This window comes from Heterodontus francisci, chromosome 9 (genome assembly GCF_036365525.1).
Source record: "Heterodontus francisci isolate sHetFra1 chromosome 9, sHetFra1.hap1, whole genome shotgun sequence".
NCBI classification, from domain to species: domain Eukaryota; kingdom Metazoa; phylum Chordata; class Chondrichthyes; order Heterodontiformes; family Heterodontidae; genus Heterodontus; species Heterodontus francisci.
In genome coordinates, this window is record NC_090379.1 from 117,045,633 (window position 1) to 117,064,574 (window position 18,942).

The 18,942-nt window shown below is 45.2% G+C and overlaps 1 protein-coding gene across 1 annotated transcript in view; it reads right to left on the reverse strand.

Moving 5' to 3' along the window:
* Window positions 1–18,942, reverse strand: part of LOC137374013 (enhancer of rudimentary homolog) — a 48,291-nt gene that overhangs the window by 14,552 nt on the left and 14,797 nt on the right. The window contains exon 4 of the mRNA XM_068039766.1: window positions 2,146–2,266. Within this exon, the coding sequence (XP_067895867.1) occupies window positions 2,146–2,266 (121 nt within the window). The remainder of the gene's footprint in view (window positions 1–2,145; window positions 2,267–18,942) is intronic.

An 18,942-nucleotide genomic window follows, 5' to 3' on the forward strand; every position in this document is an offset into this window, starting at 1 on the left:
ATGAGAACTGGCAGCAGCTATGGGACCTGGTGAAGAGCACATGCAAGCTCAGGCATGGCCTCAAATGGAGGAGAATACAGTTTAGGGGCCAACAGTGCTTGGTTGAAAGGATTGGGGAACAAAATTCAACAGGACTACATTGACTACATGCAGGCCTGGTTAACAGGGAAATGTGTTAAAACTCATGAGCAATCACTAGAGATACATATTGGCACAACATCTGCATTTACTAAAGACTAAAACCTCCATGCACTTTTTCCTATGAGACCAGTTTTAATGGTGTATGCACATATAACTATTTAAAGAGCATATATATATGCACGCTCAATGTTCCAGAGATATACATATGCGAGAGAGAGAGAGAAAAAGAGAGAACACCTCTGCAGATTGTTGATGGCAATCATTAACTAAAAATATTCAACAGAAAGAAGCACGTTTTAATTTTAGTCTTAAATTTAAAATAGTTGTCAAAAATAACCAAGCCTAACTACTGCCCCAAATTTGGCAAAGGCCTTTGCCTCTCCTTGTTGGAGCAGCTGTCACTAGATCAAACCCACTTGGACACTGGGAAGGTCAGATTTACACCATCGGCAATGCATGGCAGCCTTGTGGAAAAGGCTGTGCACAGCCTTGCCCGCTGCCAATCTCTGTAACCTCTGCCAGTCCTACAATTCTCAGAGATCTCTGCGTTCCTCCAATTCTGTGCATCCCAGGGTCCCACCATCCTGCCATTGGCAGCTGTGCCTTCAGCCATCTAGGCTAGTGGTTCTCAAACTAGGATCTGCTGAGATTTTCTGGAGGTCCACGAGATCGGAGTACAGCATCCACAAGCGCAGCGCAAAATGGGCTGGCTGCCACATCCAGGAGGGGAGCATGCAAGGATAGAAAGACTCTGCATTTAGGCATTCACCTCACTAATATATAAGTAAACCCCGGCTTTCTTAAAAGCATTATTAAAACACTCTTTACACGTAGCACTTGCATATTATAAGCATTATATAGTATTCTAATTTAGAGCGGTTGTGATTACTAATGCATTTGAAAAGGGGTCCTTCAATTAAAAAAATCTGTGAACTGCTGATCTGGAGCCCAAGCTCTGGAATTCCATCCCGAAACCTTCACACCCGTCTCCTTCTCTAAGCTGCTCCTTAAAACCCATCTTATTTCCTGTCCCAATATATCCTCATATGGCTTGGTGTCAAATTTTGTCTGATTACACTCCTGTGAAAGACCTTGGGACATTTTACTGTATTAAATGCACGTTGTTGTTAACTAATAGTGCCTCAGTCACCAACTCTGCTCCTGTTAGCAGATCTGCTCCGATCTATAGATTTATCATCGCAACTTCCCCAGAGATCAGTATCACTGAGTGGAATATGCAAACTGCTGTGCATTTAGAGAATAAAGCTCTGAGAGTCATGGGAGAGAAATATACTGGATCCCAAGGCATCACAAAATGCATGCTGACCTTTTGCCAGTGGTTTACTATTCCAGTGTTGCACTACTTGTAACCCCATCCAACAGCTCTGCATTGCTTATGTAGGAGAATTGGGGAGAATTATTGATTGATTTTTAAACAGCATGCAGCACTTCGTAGAATTTGCTCCGTACAGAAAAGGGTCAGTGCCAATTGGCTACATTAAAACTTCAAACAAGCAGCTTAATGTGAAGTCTTTGGGATTCATGCTTTGAGTACATGCTTTATAAACATTGATTATCTAATCAAAACAGCATTTGAGTATATAGCTGTAATTTAGAATGTGGAAGTGGGTGAGGTAAACAGCATAAACGTATTTAAGGGGAAGCTAGGTGAAGTAGGGTCGGAGGAGGCTCGTGTGGAGCCTCAACACCAGCATGAGCTTGCTGAGCTGAATGGACTGTGTCTGTGCTGTGTAATCTGTCAGTTACTCAAACTGCAGGCATCACCTTGGACGGTGTGCGCACCACCCAGTGGCAGTCTATATAACTGCATGTACAGAAGATTGGTTTCATATTCTGAGCACCATTCATATTTTTATCAGTTAAGGGCATGACAAACCAGTCATGTGCTATTCAACATGGAAAGGCAGCACATTTGGCAATCACTTTGACAGTATTACTCAACAATTAAGATGAGCCACGTATCAAGAAGTTTATTATACTCACACAAGACAACTGAGATCAGCCAAATCGTCGATGAAATCAAAGAGCTGGCTAATGTCATAGGTGATTGACGGGCTGTTCGGGTTCATTCGCTTCAAATGCTCTTCATACATCTTACAGACACCTAACAAATGTGGATGAGGGCATGAAAAGGGAGGATTACATTTTTTATAGGTGCAATGTCTCCATCTGAAAAATAAATGCTCTTCTTCCCTCTGACCCAGCAATGTGTCTCAGTCATAGTCTAATGTTCGCTCTCACTCTGTCCCAGCAGAGTCTCAGTCATAGTCTAATGTTCGCTCTCACTCTGTCCCAGCAGAGTCTCAGTCATAGTCTAATGTTCGCTCTCACTCTGTCCCAGCAGAGTCTCAGTCATAGTCTAATGTTCGCTCTCACTCTGTCCCAGCAGAGTCTCAGTCATAGTCTAATGTTCGCTCTCACTCTGTCCCAGCAGAGTCTCAGTCATAGTCTAATGTTCGCTCTCACTCTGTCCCAGCAGAGTCTCAGTCATAGTCTAATGTTCGCTCTCACTCTGTCCCAGCAGAGTCTCAGTCATAGTCTAATGTTCGCTCTCACTCTGTCCCAGCAGAGTCTCAGTCATAGTCTAATGCTCCCTTTTTCTCTGTGCCAGCAATGTGTCTCAGCCCCACAGTCTAAAGCTCCCTCTCTCTCTCTGTGCCAGCAATGTGTCTCAGTCCCAGTCTAAAGCTCCCTCTCTCTCTCTGTGCCAGCAATGTGTCTCAGTCCCACAGTCTAAAGCTCCCTCTCTCTCTGTGCCAGCAATGTGTCTCAGTCGCACCGTCTAATGTTCTCTTTCTCTCTGTGCCAGCAACGTCTCTCAGTCCGAGTCTAATGTTCCATCTCCCTCTGTCCCAGCAATGTGTCTCAGTCCCAGAGCAGAAAATACTGAAAAGATACAGCAAATCTGGCAGCATCTGTGGCTTTAGGTGTAGATGTCATCCTGAACTTTACAAAATAAATTTGTTTGCAATCAGCATATCCAGTTAAATAAAATAACTTTACTGGCACTGTAGTCAAATCATTTTACACAGTTTCAAAACATTTCTCAACCAAATAAACCCTGAGCTCACGGTGCCAGGGGTGATATATTAGAACCATAGAAAAGTACTGCTAGTTAGGCCACAGCTGTGTACAGTTCTGGGCACCACACTATAGGAAGGATGTGATTGCACTGGAGAGGGTGCAGAGGAGATTCACCAGGATGTTTCCTGGGCTGGAGCATTTCAGCTATGAAGAGAGACTTAAAAGGCTAGGGTTGTTTTCCTTAGAGCAGAGAAGGCTGAGGGGGGAGACCTGATTGAGGTATACAAAATTATGAGGGGCATTAGATAGGAAGAAACTTTTTCCCTTAGCAGAGGGGCAATAACCAGGGGGAATAGATTTAGGGTAAGGGGCAGGAGGTTTACAGGGGATTTGAGGAAAATTTTTTCACCCAGAGGGTGGTTGGAATCTGGAACACACTGCCCGAAGGGGTGGTAGAGGCAGGAACCCTCACAACATTTAAGAAGTATTTAGATGAGCACTTGAAACGCCATAGCATACAAGGCTACAGGCCAAGTGCTGGAAAATAGGATTAGAATAGTTAGGTGCTTGATGGCCAGCACAGACATGACGGGCTGAAGGGCCTGTTTCTGTGCTGCATAACTCTATGACTATGAAAATGAGGCCATTCAGCCCATCGCGTCTGCGGCTGATAAATTAGCATGCAGAGAACTGGCTTACTAATAGGAAATGGAGTTGGGATAAACAGGGCATTTTGAGGTTGGCAAACTGTACCTAGTGGAAGAACATAGGAATCAATGCTGGGGCCTCAACTGTTTAAAAGCTATATTAATGAGTTGGATGAAAAGACTGACTGTATTGCAGCCAAATTTGCTGATGATATAAAGATAGGCAGGAAAGCAAATTGTGAGGAGGACACAAAGTCTGCAAAGGGATATAGATAGGTTAAGTGAGTGGACAGAAATTTGTCAGATGGAGTATAATGTGGGAAAATGTGAGGTTCTCCACTTTGGCGGGAAGCATGGAAAAAATCAGATTATTTAAGTGGAGAGAGACTGCAGAATGCTACAGTAGAGAGACCAGAGTGTCCTTGTACATTAATCACAAAAAGTCAGCACACAGTTACAGCAAGTAATTAGGAAGGCAAATGGAAAGTTGGCATTTACTGCAAGGGGGATGGAGTATAAAAGTAGGGAAGTCTTGCTACAACTGTAGAGGCATTGCTGGGACTGCACCTAGAGTACCGTGTAAAGTTTTGTTCACCTTATTTAAGGAGGGACATACTTCCATTAGAGGCCGTTCAGAGAAGGATCACTAGGCCGATTTTTGGGATGAAGGGGTTTGTCTTATGGAGGAAAGGTTGAGCAGGTTGGGTCTATACTCAGAGTTTAGAAGAACGAGAGCTGATCTTATTGAAACATCTAAGATTCTTAGCTGTCTTGACATGGTAGATACTGAGAGGATGTTTGCCCTTGTGGGTGAATGTAGAACTAGGAGGCACAGTTTTGAAATAAGGTGTTACTAACTCAGTTAGATTTTTGATCTAGAAGGTAGTCAAGGGTTATGTGGGGCAGGCAGGAAAGTGGAGTTAAGGCCACAATCAGATCAGCCATGATATTATTGAATGGTGCAGCCAGCTCAAGGGGCTGAATGGCCTACCCCTGCTCCTATTTATTATGTTTTTATGTTCTTCAGATCACACTGGACTACTGCATGGTTATTTATTTATTTTTTATTTGGAGATACAGCACTGAAACAGGCCCTTCGGCCCACCGAGTCTGTGCCGACCAACAACCACCCATTTATTATAACCCTACAGTAATCCCATATTCCCTACCAGCTACCAACACTAGGGGCAATTTACCTATCACCTGCAAGTCTTTGGCTGTGGGAGGAAACCGGAGTACCCGGCGAAAACCCACGCAGTCACAGGGAGAACTTGCAAACTCCACACAGGCATTACCCAGAATCGAACCCGGGTCGCTGGAGCTGTGAAGCTGCGGTGCTAATGACGAGGGCCCTGCCAAATTCATGGCTGTGAAAAATGTGTCATAGACCATGAAATCTCGGATCCTCTGTGCAATCAGCTATTTTGTGAACTTTACACGTATTAGTGACTATCAAGGCTTGTATTCATTCATGGAATGTGGACATCGCTGGCTAGGCCAGCATTTATTGCCCATCCCTAAATTGCCCTTGAGAAGGTGGTGGTGAGCTTCCTTCTTGAACCACTGCAGAACATGTGGTATAGGTACACCCAGTGCTGTTGGGAAGGGAGTTCCAGGATTTTGACCCAGCGACAGTGAAGGAACGGCGATATAGTTCCTAGTTAGGATGGTGTAAGACTTTGAGGGGAACTTGCAGGTGGTGGTGTTCCCATGCATCTGCTGCCCTTGTCCTTCTAGGTGGTAGAGGTCGTGGGTTTGGAAGGTGCTGTCGAAGGAGTCTTGGTGCGTTCCTGCAGTGCATCTTGTAGATGGTACACATTGGGGCCATTGTGCGTCAGTGGTGGAGGGAGTGAATGTTGAAGGTGGTGGATGGGGTGCCAATTAAGTGGGCTGCTTTGTCCTGATGGTGTTGAGCTTCTTGAGTGTTGTTGGAGCTGCACCCATCCAGGCAAGTGGACAGTATTCCATCACACTCCTAACTTGTAGATGGTGGACAGGCTTTGGGGAGTCAGGAGGAGAGTTAATCGCTGTAGAATTCCTAGCCTTTGACCTGCTCTTGTAGCCACGGTATTTGTATGGCTACTCAAGTTCAGTTTCTGGTCAATGGTAACCCCCCAGGCTGTTGGTAGTGGGGGATTCAGCGATCATAATACCATTGAATGGCAAGGGGAGATGGTTAGATTCTCTCTGGTTGGAGATGGTCATTGCTTGGCACTTGTGTGACGCGAATGTTACTTACCACTTATCAGCCCAAACCTAGATATTGTTCCAGGTGATGCTGCATTTCTACACGGACTGCTTCAGTATTTGAGGAGTTGCGAATGGTGCTGAACATTGCACAATGAACATCCCCACTTACGACCTTATGATTGAAGGAAGGTCATTGATGAAGCGGCTGAAGATGGTTGGGCCTAGGACACTACCCTGAAGAACTCCTGCAGTGATGTCCTGGAACTCAGATGATTGACCTCCAACAACCACAACCATCTTCCTTTGCGCTAATGGGGAGTGGGGAGTTTTGCCAGATTCCCATTGACTCCAGTTTTGCTAGGACTCCTTGATGCCACACTTGGTCAAATGCTGCCTTGATGTCAAGGGCAGTCACCCTCACCTCACGAGTTCAGCTCTTTTGTCCATGTTTGAACTAAGGCTGTGATGAGGACAGGAGCTGAGTGGCCCTGGCAGAACCCAAACTGAGCAGGTTATTGATAATAAGTGCCGCTTGATAGCACTGCCGATGACACATTCCATCACTTTACTGATGATCGAGAGTAGACTGATGGGGCAGTAATTGGCAGGGTTGGATTTGTCCTGCTTTTTGTTGACAAGGCTGAACTCGCTGATTGGTAGAAGAGGGAGGGCTTCCGGTGTAGTTTTGAGAGTAGCAGTCTCAAGTGTCAGCAGAAAGTGGAAATGCCAAAATGAACAAATCAAAAACAGCCACAATCAATACTGCAGCAAGTTGAGTGAAAGAATTTGGAAGCCAAATTCTGCATGCTGATGGTGGTATACAATTTTCTACAAGCTGCAATGTTTAAACATTTAAACTCATTTGATGAGATTCCTGGCTTTGACAAGAACTGTACGCTGGAGTTTGCTGCTTATGAAAGCATTGCAAAAGAAGCAGAATCTATTTTGCCCGTGCTGCAGTTTTGGAACTCTGTGGAATGCAAAATCCCCCAACTTTCAAGGCTAGCTCGGCATGGTTTGACAATTCCAACAAAGTCTGAATGCAGATAGAGCTGTCTAAACACAAACAGGTGTTCACAGTGCTCACATTCAATCACGGACTTCAGTGAGTAAAGAATGTTCTGTTTATAGCCTACTTTTTACAATAGTTTGAGTATAAAATAAATGCCATCTGAAACCAAAAACCTCCCTTGTCTTTTTGTTTTAAATAGATCATTTTTATGGTTTGTGGTGACATTGTGAAATTTACAATTTAAGTATGTGAAATTGACGTTTCTTAAAAAGCTGTGACCAGGAAGTTTGTAAAATTTGACCATGAATTTGGTAGAGCCCTAGTTATGACAGAGGCCTCCCTGCATGAAAAATGGGAACTAGTTTGTATATAGATATGGATTCTTCCACAGCTAAATTGGCAAGATTTAAGGTTCATCAGACCCACTGGTTCAGTACTTCGCAACTGACACTAGTATTCCAAGGCAGGGATTAACAACATCCAAACTACAATTACAAACCTGCTAGTTAGCCATTAGGCAATACAAATCACTGGCACTTATTTCCTCAAGTTATAACTACCCTCGTAATTAAACCCTCCCTTAACTCCCATTCCCCCACCCCGAAGGTATTTGAAAATCACCCCACCCTTCCCTGCCTTTGTACTTGTTCCATCTCTGACGAAAAGCCATTGACGTGAAAAGTTAGCTGTTTCGCTCTTCACAGATCTGCCTGACCTGCTGTTTCCAGAGTTTTGTTTTTATTTCAGATTTCCAGCATCTGCAGTATTTTGCATTTCATTTCAGCCTGTCATGCCCATGCCAGCTCTCCAAGAGCAACTCAGCTAGTCCCACTCTCCCCTGCCTTTTCCCCATAGCCCTACACGTTCTCTCTCTTCAGATAATTATCCAATTCCTCTTTGAAGGCCACAATTGAATCTGCCTCCACCACACTCTCAGGTAGTGCATTCCAGATGCTAACCACTAGTAAAAAAAATAATAATTTTTTCCACATGACGCCATTAATTTTTTTGCCATTCACCTTAAATCAGTGTCCTCTGATTCTCAACCCTTCTGCCAATGGGAAGTATCTCTCCATCTACTCTGTCCAGACTCCTCATGATTTTGAACACCTCCATCAAATCTCCTCTCAACCTTTTGAAATCTAAGGAGAACCACCCAACTTCTCCAACCTATCCACGTAACTCAAGTCCCTCAACCCTGGAACCATTCAAGTAAATCTTTTCTACACCCTCTTGAAAGCCTTCACATCTTCCCTAAAGTGTGGTGCCCAGAATTGGACACAATACTCCAGTTGAGGCTGAACTAATGTTTTATAAAAGGTTCACTATGACTTCACAGCTTTTGCACTTCAGGCCTCTATTTATAAAGTCCAGGATCCTGTATGCCTTCTTAACCGCTTTCTCAAACTGCCCTACCACCTTCAATGATTTGTGCACATATACCCCCAGGTCTCTTCCTGTACCCCTTTGGAATTTTATCCTTTATATTGCCTCTCCTTGTTCTTCCTACTAAAATGTAATACTTCAACTTCTTTACATTAAATTTCATCTACCATGTGTCAACTCATTCCACCAGTCTGTCTACATCCTCTTCAACTTGATTACTATCCTCCCCACAGTTCACAATACTTCCAAGTTTTGTGTCATCTGCAAATTTTGAAATTGTGCCCTGCATACCCAAATCTAGGTCATTAATATAGATCAAGAAAAGCAGAGGTCCTAGTACAACCCCTTGGGGAACCCCTTGCCCTCCAGTCCGAAAAGCAAACCATTTACCATTACTCTCTTTCCAGTCACTGAGCCAACCTCGCTTCCATGCTGCCACTGTACCTTTTATCCCATGGGCTTCAACTTTGCTGACAAGCCTATTATGAGGCACTTTATCAAACTCCTTTTGCAAGGTCATGTACACCAGATCATTACCCTCATCAGCCCTCTCTGTTACCTCATCAAAAAACTCAATCATGTTAATTAAACACGATTTGCCTTTAAGAAGCCCATGCTGGCTTTCCTTAATTAATCCTCATTTGTGTTCAAAGGCATATCGGAGTTCCCTCAACCACGTACACCCTCTCAGACCTCTTTCAGTGAGGAGGCTAAACAATATCAGAAGTAAAACAACAGGAGCATCCTACATCAACCCAGAGTGCCCTGAGCGACAGCTCTGGGACAGGAGGTGGGTCTCAGTTTAACCGCTCATCCTGAAGACATTGCAGGACTCCTGCAGTCCTGCACTGGACTGTCAGCCTGGATTATGGGTTCAAGTCTCGAGGTAACCATGGCTGCCAAAACAATTAGTATGTACAGTACCCAGAAGTATACTAATATAGAAATCCCATAGACGCACATATCCCTTATGCCTGGCAGCTGCAATTTGGAAACCTAATCTCTAGATGGCAGAGGCAACACTCCAAATCATTTGCTGATGAATCTTGCGGTGCCATTGACATGATTATGATTACAGATCAACAAACAACTCTTCAATTGTTCAACTCCACACAAACAATCAGAGGGGAACAACTCACTGCCCTCCCATTAAAACAAGATTTAAAATGAAACTTTAGAGCAACTGAGACATGAACATTGTTATTTGAGCTCAGTGCCACTCCCTCAAGATTAGGTTTTAGCCATGACAAATAGGTCATCTCAACACTTCATCAAGGTCAGCAGTTGGAATCAATCCCAGGCATTCACCTTTCTCTATTACAGTAAAGCTCCTCCCACATCGTAATACTGTCCAATACAGCCCATATGTTTAGGCACCATAACTCAGCGGTGATATAGAATCATACAATGCGGAAGGAGAGCACGAGGGGGCCAGGGAGGGGTGAACGAGGGCCCCCCCCCACCGCTCTCTTTCCCCCCCCCTCGCTCTCATTCCCCCCCCCACCCCTCCCGCTCTCATTCCCCCCCCCTTCCCCCTCTCATTCCCCCCCCCCCCGCTCTCATTTCCCCCCCCACACCCTTCGCGCTCTCCTTTCCCCCCCCCCACCCTTCGCGCTCTCCTTTCCCCCGCCCCCCACCCGCACGCTCTCCTTTCCCCCGCCCCCCCCGCACGCTCTCCTTTCCCCCGCCCCCCACCCGCACGCTCTCCTTTCCCCCGCCCCCCACCCGCACGCTCTCCTTTCCCCCGCCCCCCCCCGCGCTCTCCTTTCCCCCGCCCCCCCCGCGCTCTCCTTTCCCCCCCCCGCGCTCTCCTTTCCCCCCCCCGCGCTCTCCTTCCCCCCCCCCCGCGCTCTCCTTCCCCCCCCCCCGCGCTCTCCTTCCCCCCCCCCCGCGCTCTCCTTCCCCCCCCCCCGCGCTCTCCTTTCCCCCCCCCCCCGCGCTCTCCTTTTCCCCCCCCCCCCCGCGCTCTCCTTTTTCCCCCCCCCCCGCGCTCTCCTTCCCCCCCCCCCCCCCCCCCGCGCTCTCCTTTCCCCCCCCCCCCCCGCGCTCTCCTTTTCCCCCCCCCCCCACGCTCTCCTTCCCCCCCACCATCCCAGGTTGCTGAAGGAAGTGGAGGTGGAGCCAAAGGATAGAAGCAAGGCACGCTTATTCAAGAAAGTGTGTAAGGACATTCCTACTAACTACAGACTGGTCAGTTTAACATCAGTGGTGGATAAGGTTTCAGGAACAGTCGTCAAGGAAAAAAAAATCAACAGGCACTTGGGGAGGTCTGAGTTAATTAAGGAGAGCCAGCACAGATTTGTAAATGGCAGATCATGCTTGAATAATCTAACTGAACATTTTGATGAATTTGATTTCATTTAGAGATACAGCACTGAAACAGGCCCTTCGGCCCACCGAGTCTGTGCCGACCATTAACCACCCATTTATACTAATCCTACACTAATCCCATATTCCTACCACATTCCCCTACCACCTACCTATACTTGGAGCAATTTATAATGGCCAATTTACCTATCAACATGCAAGTCTTTTGGCTGTGGGAGGAAACCGGAACACCCAGAGGAAACCCACGCAGACACAGGGAGAACAGTAACAGAGAAGGCTGTTGAAGGGCATGTGATGGATGCTGTCTATATGGATTTTAAGAAAGCGTTTGACAACGTACTGCATAAAAGGCTGGTTAATAAAATTGAGACTCATGGAATAGGAGAGTCACTATCAGCTTGGATAAAAAATTGGTTTAAGGACAGAAAACAGCAAGTCATGGTGAATATTTTTTTTTTCCCCAGACTGCAGGATGGTAGACGGTGCTCCCCAACGGTCGGTGCTAGGACCACTGCTTTTTTTGATATATTTAAATGTCTTGAATATTGGAATACAGAATACTATTTCCAAATTTGTCGATGATACCAAACCTGGAGCTGTGGCAAACAGTGAGGATGATACCATTCGACTGCAACAGGACACAGATAGGCTAACTGAATGGGCAGAAGGGATATGGTGAGAGCGAGCGAAAGTAACATTTGATTTTCTGGTTTTTTTTTAAACCTACAAGAAAACCTTTCGCTGTCTGTTCATTTGAAAAATAAAATACTAGGATTAAACCCCAATACAAAACAATTGCTGTTGTCAGGTGGGGGGTTGAACAGTGGGAACCACCTATTTCACACCACATGGCCGTAACACTTTATAAAGCTCTGATTAGGCCACAACTAGAGTACTGCATCCAGTTCTGGACACCACACTTGAGGAAGGATGGGAGCGTCCTTGAGAGGGAGCAGAGGAGATTTATCAGAATGATTCCAAGGATGAGGAATTTTAGCTACAAGATTAGCTTGGAGAAGCTGAGGTTGTTCTCCTTGGAGCAAAGGAGTTTGAAGGGAGATCTGATAGAAGTGTACAAGATGACAACAGGTTTGGATAGGGTAGACAAAGAAAAGCTTGAGCACAAGGCCTCAAGGACAAAGATTTAAGGTTTGGGAAAAAAGATGCAGGGGGAATGTGAAGAAGAACCCTTTTTACGCAGCAAGTGGTAATAACCTGGAACTCGCTGCCTATAAGGGTGGTGCAAGTGAAGATGATCAATGATTTCAAAAGGAAATTGGATGGACATTTGAGAGAAATAAAGGTACAGAGCTATGGGGATAGAGCAGGGGGGTGGAACTGACTGGACTGTGCTAAGAGGGCCAGCAGAGACTTGATGTACTGAATGGCCTGCTTCGGTGCCATAATGACTCATAGCTTTTTTCACCTACATACCAATTGATTGAAAACTATCCAAACAGCCATCGGACACATGGGTCAAAAGGCTTCCTATCATGCTGTTCAATTCTAGAATGTACCACAGTCTTCAAATAGTTCAGTATTTTAGAGCAAGCTTCTTAAATACACAATTATAATTCTATATATCAAATATACAGCACAGAAACAGGTCATACGGCACAAGCAGTCCATTCCCGCATTTAGGCTCCACTGAAGCCTCCTCCCATTCTTCCACATCAGCATAACCCTCTATTCCCTTTTCCCTCATATACTTATCTAATTTTCTCCTTAAATGTATCTAAACTGCTGTCTTCAACCACTCCATATGGTAGTGAGTTCCACATTCTTACCACTCTCAATAGCCTGATGGCAGTGGGAATCATTTCACATTGGGCTGTGTGAAGCAGACCCTCACTAATCACTTGCTGACCCATTATACAACAAGGATGACCGTCTCCATATTCCACAGTAAAGGTGCCATATAAATGCAAGTTAATGTAGCTTAACACCCCAAAACACTTCACAGGAGCATTCTCAGATAAAATTTGATCCAAGCCACATCAGGAGATATTAGGACAGATGAGGAAAAGCTTGGACAAAGAGATAGATTTTAAGGAGTGTCTTAATAGTAAAGAGGGGAGGATAGATTTAAGGAAGGAATTCCAGAGCTTAGGGTCCAGCAGCTGAAGGCTGGTGAGACGGTGAGATGAAGAAATCAGGAATGCACAACATTCAGGTTTCAGACAGCACGAAACTTGAGAAAAGTTTCAAGTAACCGAGAGGTTACCTCACAGCCTTGACGTCCTCCTATGGATTAGATGGGTTTTAATTCAGGTTTGTGTCCTGCTCTCTGCTAGAAGCGCTGACACTTAAATGAACTAGAAACACTTAGTAGATCAGGAGGCATCTGGGCAGAAAGGTGCAAAGAGAGTGAACATTTCAAATATAATACTTTGTCATTATATGGGGTGAAGGGTTACATAAAGATGAAGGGTTAGACCAGAAATTTTAACTTGGTTTTCTTTCTCCCTGCTGAAGTTCCTAGCATTTTCACCTCTGGTATCCTGCATCTGCAGTATTTTGTTTTTGTTTTATTACTTGATAAACCAGCCCTTTATGAAAGAAAGAAAAAAGAGAAAAGAAAGAAATTAAAGGAAAATCCCATGGCTTTTTATACGTATATAAAGAGCAAGAGGGTAACCAGGGAAAGGGTTGGCCCACTCAAGGACAGAGATGGGAATCTATGTGTGGAGCCAGAGGAAATGGGCGAGGTGCTAAATGAGTACTTTGCATCAGTATTCACCAAAGAGAAGGACTTGGTGGATGATGAGTCCAGGGAAGGGAGTGTAGATAGTCTCAGTCATCTCATTATCAAAAAGGAAGTGGTGTTGGGTGTCTTGCAAAGCATTAAGGTAGATAAGTCCCCAGGGCCTGATGGGATCTACCCTAGAATACTGAGGGAGGCAAGGGAGGAAATTGCTGGGGCCTTGACAGAAATCTTTGCAACCTCATTGGCTACAGGTGAGCTCCCAGAGGACTGGAGAATAGCCAATGTTGTTCCTTTGTTTAAGAAGGGTGGCAAGGATAATCCAGGAAATTATAGGCCGGTGAGCCTTAAGTCAGTGGTAGGGAAACTATTAGAGAGGATTATTCGGGACAGGATTTACTCTCATTTGGAAACAAACGAACTTATTAGCGAGAGACAGCATGGTTTTGTGAAGGGGAGGTCGTGTCTTACTAATTTGATTGAGTTTTTTGAGGAAGTGACGAAGATGATTGATGAAGGAAGGGCAGTGGATGTTATCTATATGGACTTTAGTAAAGCCTTTGACAAGGTCCCACATGGAAGACTGGTACAAAAGGTGAAGTCACACGGGATCAGAGGTGAGCTGGCAAGATGGATACAGAACTGGCTCTGTCATAGAAGACAGAGGGTATCAGTGGATGGGTGTTTTTCTGAATGGAGGGATGTGACTAGTGGTGTTCCGCAGGGATCAGTGCTGGGACCTTTTCTGTTTGTGGTATATATAAATGATTTGGAAGAAAATGTAGCTGGTCTGATTAGTAAGTTTGCGGACGACACAAAGGTTGGTGGAGTTGCGGATAATGAGGAGGATTGTCAGAGGATACAGCAGGATATAGATCGGTTGGAGACTTGGGCTGAGTTTAATCCGGACAAATGTGAGGTAATACATTTTGGAAGGTCTAATGCAGGTGGGAGGTATACAGTAAATGGCAGAACCCTTAGGAGTATTGACAGGCAGAGAGATATGGGCGTACAGGTCCACAGGTCACTGAAAGTGGCAACGCAGGTGGATAAGGAAGTCAAGAAGGCATACGGCATGCTTGCCTTCATCGGTCGGGGCAAAGAGTATAAAAATTGGCAAGTCATGTTGCAGCTGTACAGAACCTTAGTTAGGCCACACTTGGAATACTGCGTGCAATTCTGGTCGCCACACTACCAGAAGGACGTGGAGGCTTTGGAGAGGGTACAGAGGTTTACCAGGATGTTGCCTGGTCTGGAGGGTATTAGCTATGAGGAGAGGTTGGATAAACCCGGATTGTTTTCACTGGAAGGACGGAGGTGGAGGGGCGACATGATAAGAGGTTTACAAAGTTACGAGTGGCATGGACAGAGTGGATAGTCAGAAGCTTTTTCCCAGGGTGGAAGAGTCAGTTACTAGGGGCCTTAGGTTTAAGGTGCGAGGGGCAAAGTTTAGAGGGGATGTGTGAGGCAAGTTCTTTACACAGAGGGTGGTGAGTGCCTGGAACTTGCTGCCGGGGGATGTGGTGAAAGCAGGTACAATAGCGACGTTTAAGAGACATCTTGACAAATACATGAATAGGAAGGGAATAGAGGGATATGGGCCCCGGAAGTGCAGAAAGTGTTAGTTCAGGCAGGCATCAAGATCAGCGCAGGCTTGGAGGGCCGAATGGCCTGTTCCTGTGCTGTACTGTTCTTTGTACTTTTGAAATAAGTACTTTTTAGCACCTTTTACAACCTCAATGTTCCAAAGCACTTTACAGCCAATTAAGAACTTTTGAAGTGTCAGTTATACTGTAGGAAATGCAGCAGCCAACTTGCGCACAGCAAGATCCCACTGTAGCGATGTAATAACCAGATAACCTGTTTTGGGAATAAGAACAGAACATGCTGCAAATACTCAGCAGGTCTGGCAGTATCTGTGCAGAGGGAAGCAGAGTTAACATTTTGGTTCAATGACCATTTATCAGAATTGGAAAATGTTCTACATGTAACAAGTTTTAAGCGAGTACAGAGGCAGGGAAAAGGCAGCGGGAGAACAAAAGGGAAGGTCTGTGGTAGGGTGGAAGGCAGGAGAGATGAAATGCCAAAGGAATGATGCTGCAAGGCAAAAGGAGATGGTAATGGGAGAAATAAAGAAACAAGAGATAGGTCCAGAGGAGGTGTAAATGGGACTTGCAGAATCATCAACAGCTGACGTCTGGAAAAAAGTTGGGGACAGAGGTTAATGATCTGAAATTATTGAACTCAATATGGAGTCCAGAGGACTGTAAAAATGCCGAATAAAAAGATGAGGTGCTGGTCCTAGAGCTTCAATGGAACAATGTTGGATACTGAGGACAGAGTGGGAGTGAGGTAGAGAATTAAAATGGCAGGCAGCCAGAAGCTGTGTAATGCTTGCAGGCCAAATGGAGGTGTTTCGCAAAGTGGTCACCCAATCTGCGTTTGATCTCCCCAATGTGAAGGATATCTCATCGTGAGCAGTGAATAAAGTATACTAAATTGAAATAACAAGTAAATCGCTGTTTCACTTGGAAGGAGTGTTTGGGGTCTAGGGGGTAGGAACTGAGGAGATAAAAGGGCACAAGTTACATCTCCTACACCTGCTTGGGAAGGTGCGTGCTTAGTGAGGTTCTGTATCACACAGCACAATATTAAATGATTCCCACTGCCATCAGGCTATTGCTGGCGAGACTCAGTTTTGTTCCTAGGGTGTTTAGTACAGAACTAAGTGAGTACTCCAATCCAGGGGCTCGAACATAGAGATATTCATAGTACTTGCTGTACATTGGCAGCTGTAAGACAAATAAAGAGGTCACATATTACTTGTAAAATAAAGAATCTGAATGGGGTGGAGGAACAAAGGTATCTGGGAACACAAATCAGTAAAATTAGTGACGCAGGTCAATAAGACCATTTAAAAAAGGCTGCATTTGCTGACAACGCAACCCCTAGGTGGCGCAGTACTGGCACATGCGCAAATGCTGCCTCATCGACTGAAACATCACTGTCTGCGACATCTCGGGCAGCTGCCAGTAATAAAGATTGCACTGCTCAATTTGACACAAAAAATTAATTAAACCCAAACCCCCTCAATGGCTGCGATCACCACCTCCGTCCCAGCCCCGCACCCCCCTCCCCTTCACCCTCCTCGGCCGCTCCCCCCACCCCCACCGACCCTTGCTGGTCCCATGCAACCCCCTTAGCTGCTCACTCCCTGCCGCACTGCCTGGAGAAGCGGGGGGGCAGGATGTGTGTGGCAGCAAGCAGCCAGGGTGGGGGGGGGGGGGGGAAAGCGGCGAGGCAGGATGAAGAGGCTGGTGGGGGGTAAGCAATGAGCAAACAGCCAAGCAGTAAGGTGGCGAGGCACTTGGAGTGGCATGTATTCAGGAGCAGGAAACTGAAAGCGGCAATTGAGGCGGGGATGGCAGGAAGGAGCAAGTACTTTGTTACCCAGAGAGTGGTGAAAATGTAGAACTTGCTAGCATAGGAAGTAGTTGAAGAGAACAGTGGAGATGCATTTTAGGGGAAGCTAGACAATTATGAGGGAGAAGGGATTAGAGGGTTATGCTGATGTAGGATAGGAGAAGCAATCAGTGGAGCACAAATGCTGGAATGGAGTGGTTGGGCTGAATGGCCTGTCTCTCTGCTGCTCTTGATGTACACAATTATGTCAGGCAAACCCCCCCACCTGCCAAGACTGAGGCACACATGATTTCGCCACATGAACACTAAAACTTAAAATTGCAAGCCCCTGGCTGGAAGGACATTTGCATGGTACCAGACGGTGTTGAAACAAAGGAACCAGTCCCCACCCCAATACACAGAAGAGACCTGGTCAAACCAGTTGGTCACGTGACCACCTGCTGGCCAACTAGGGGAGTTTTAAATAAAAACAAGAAATGCTAGAAATACACAGCAGGTCTGGCAGCATCTGTGGAGACAGAAGCAGAGTTAACATTTCAGATCAGTGACCCTTCATAACTGGAAAAACAGAAATTTGAACCCAGAATGCCCTATGCTCCTGGAACTGAAGCAAGAATTACCTCCTCTCCTGTCTGCCCTCATCTCGCTCTCACCAGCTTCGGAAACCACTGAAGACACGTAAACTCAGAGAAAAGTCTCCTACGTGAACAAGGTTTATGAAGAATACTGGGCTCCAACGAAATGCAAAACCACATCTTCAATCAAGGACTATGGTGAGCTCGAAACACTAACAAGATATTGCCTCAAATTGTTCCACTTTATCTTTTCTACTCTTTTCTGCCCCTATCTGCATCTGTATATCGCATGTGCATGCCGTATATCCGTAGGCGCGAACCATATTAGAGTTTAATTAAGTTTATTAAATTTCACTTTTCTTCCTTAAACCAAAGTAAGTCTGTTTGGGCTCGTTTGTTTGCCTTATAATTAGAAAGTGGCAAACAAGAATTCACAAAGGGCGAGGTCAAACACAGCATGTTTAAAATTAAACCCCGTTACAATAAGACCAGGTGAAGATAGTAACAGACCCCGAGACACCTTTCTCGCCTGGTCGTAACAGTTATAATTGCACATTTAAGAAGTTTGCTGTAAAATATGAATATTTGAAAACCATGGCAAATACTCGAATCAAATAGTAGGAGGCCATTTGACACATCATGAGAGAGCTGGCTCTTTGAAAACTTTCCAATCAATTGGTACGAAAAGCTGTAACTACATTTCATGAGTTTTATGAGCTGATGGTGTCTCATACGACACTAAATAAGGAAAGATCCAAGTTTGATCATCTTCTGTTTCTGCTCTTTGTGACACAATAGCGGTTCTAAAATCATGAAGTGGTTTAATGGATAGACATAGAAAAGATACTTCCACTTGTGGAAGAGACCAAAATTAGGGGCCATAAATATAAGATAGTCACTAATAAATCCAATAGGGAATTCAGGAGAAACTTCTTTACCCAGACAGTCACTACAAGATGGAGTAGTTGAAGCAAATAGCACAGATACATCGAAATGGAAGCTAGATAAATACACGCAAAAAAAGAGAATAGAAGGGTATGTTGATCGTGTGAGATGCAAGGTGGGAAGAGGCTCATGCGGAGAATAAACACTGGCATCTCTTACTTTTTCCAGTTCTGTTGAAGGGCCATTGACCTGAAACATTAAATATGTTTCTCTTTCCAAACACACTCCTCTGTGATAGAGAATTCCAAAGATTCACAGCCCTCTGAGTGAAGAAATCTATCCTCATCGGTGTCCCGAATGGCCAACCTTTTATCCCAAGACTGTGACTCCTAGTTCTAGACTTCCCAGCATCTAACCAAATCAAGCCCTCTAAAGAATTTTATATGTTTCAATGAGATCACCTCTCATTCTTCCAAACTCCAGAGAATATAGAGCCATTCTACTCAATTTCTCCTTTCATCCATTGCACCCACTCGAAGGCAAGCATATCCTTCCTTAGGTATGGAGACCAAAACTGTACACAGTACTCCAGGTGTAGTCTCCCCA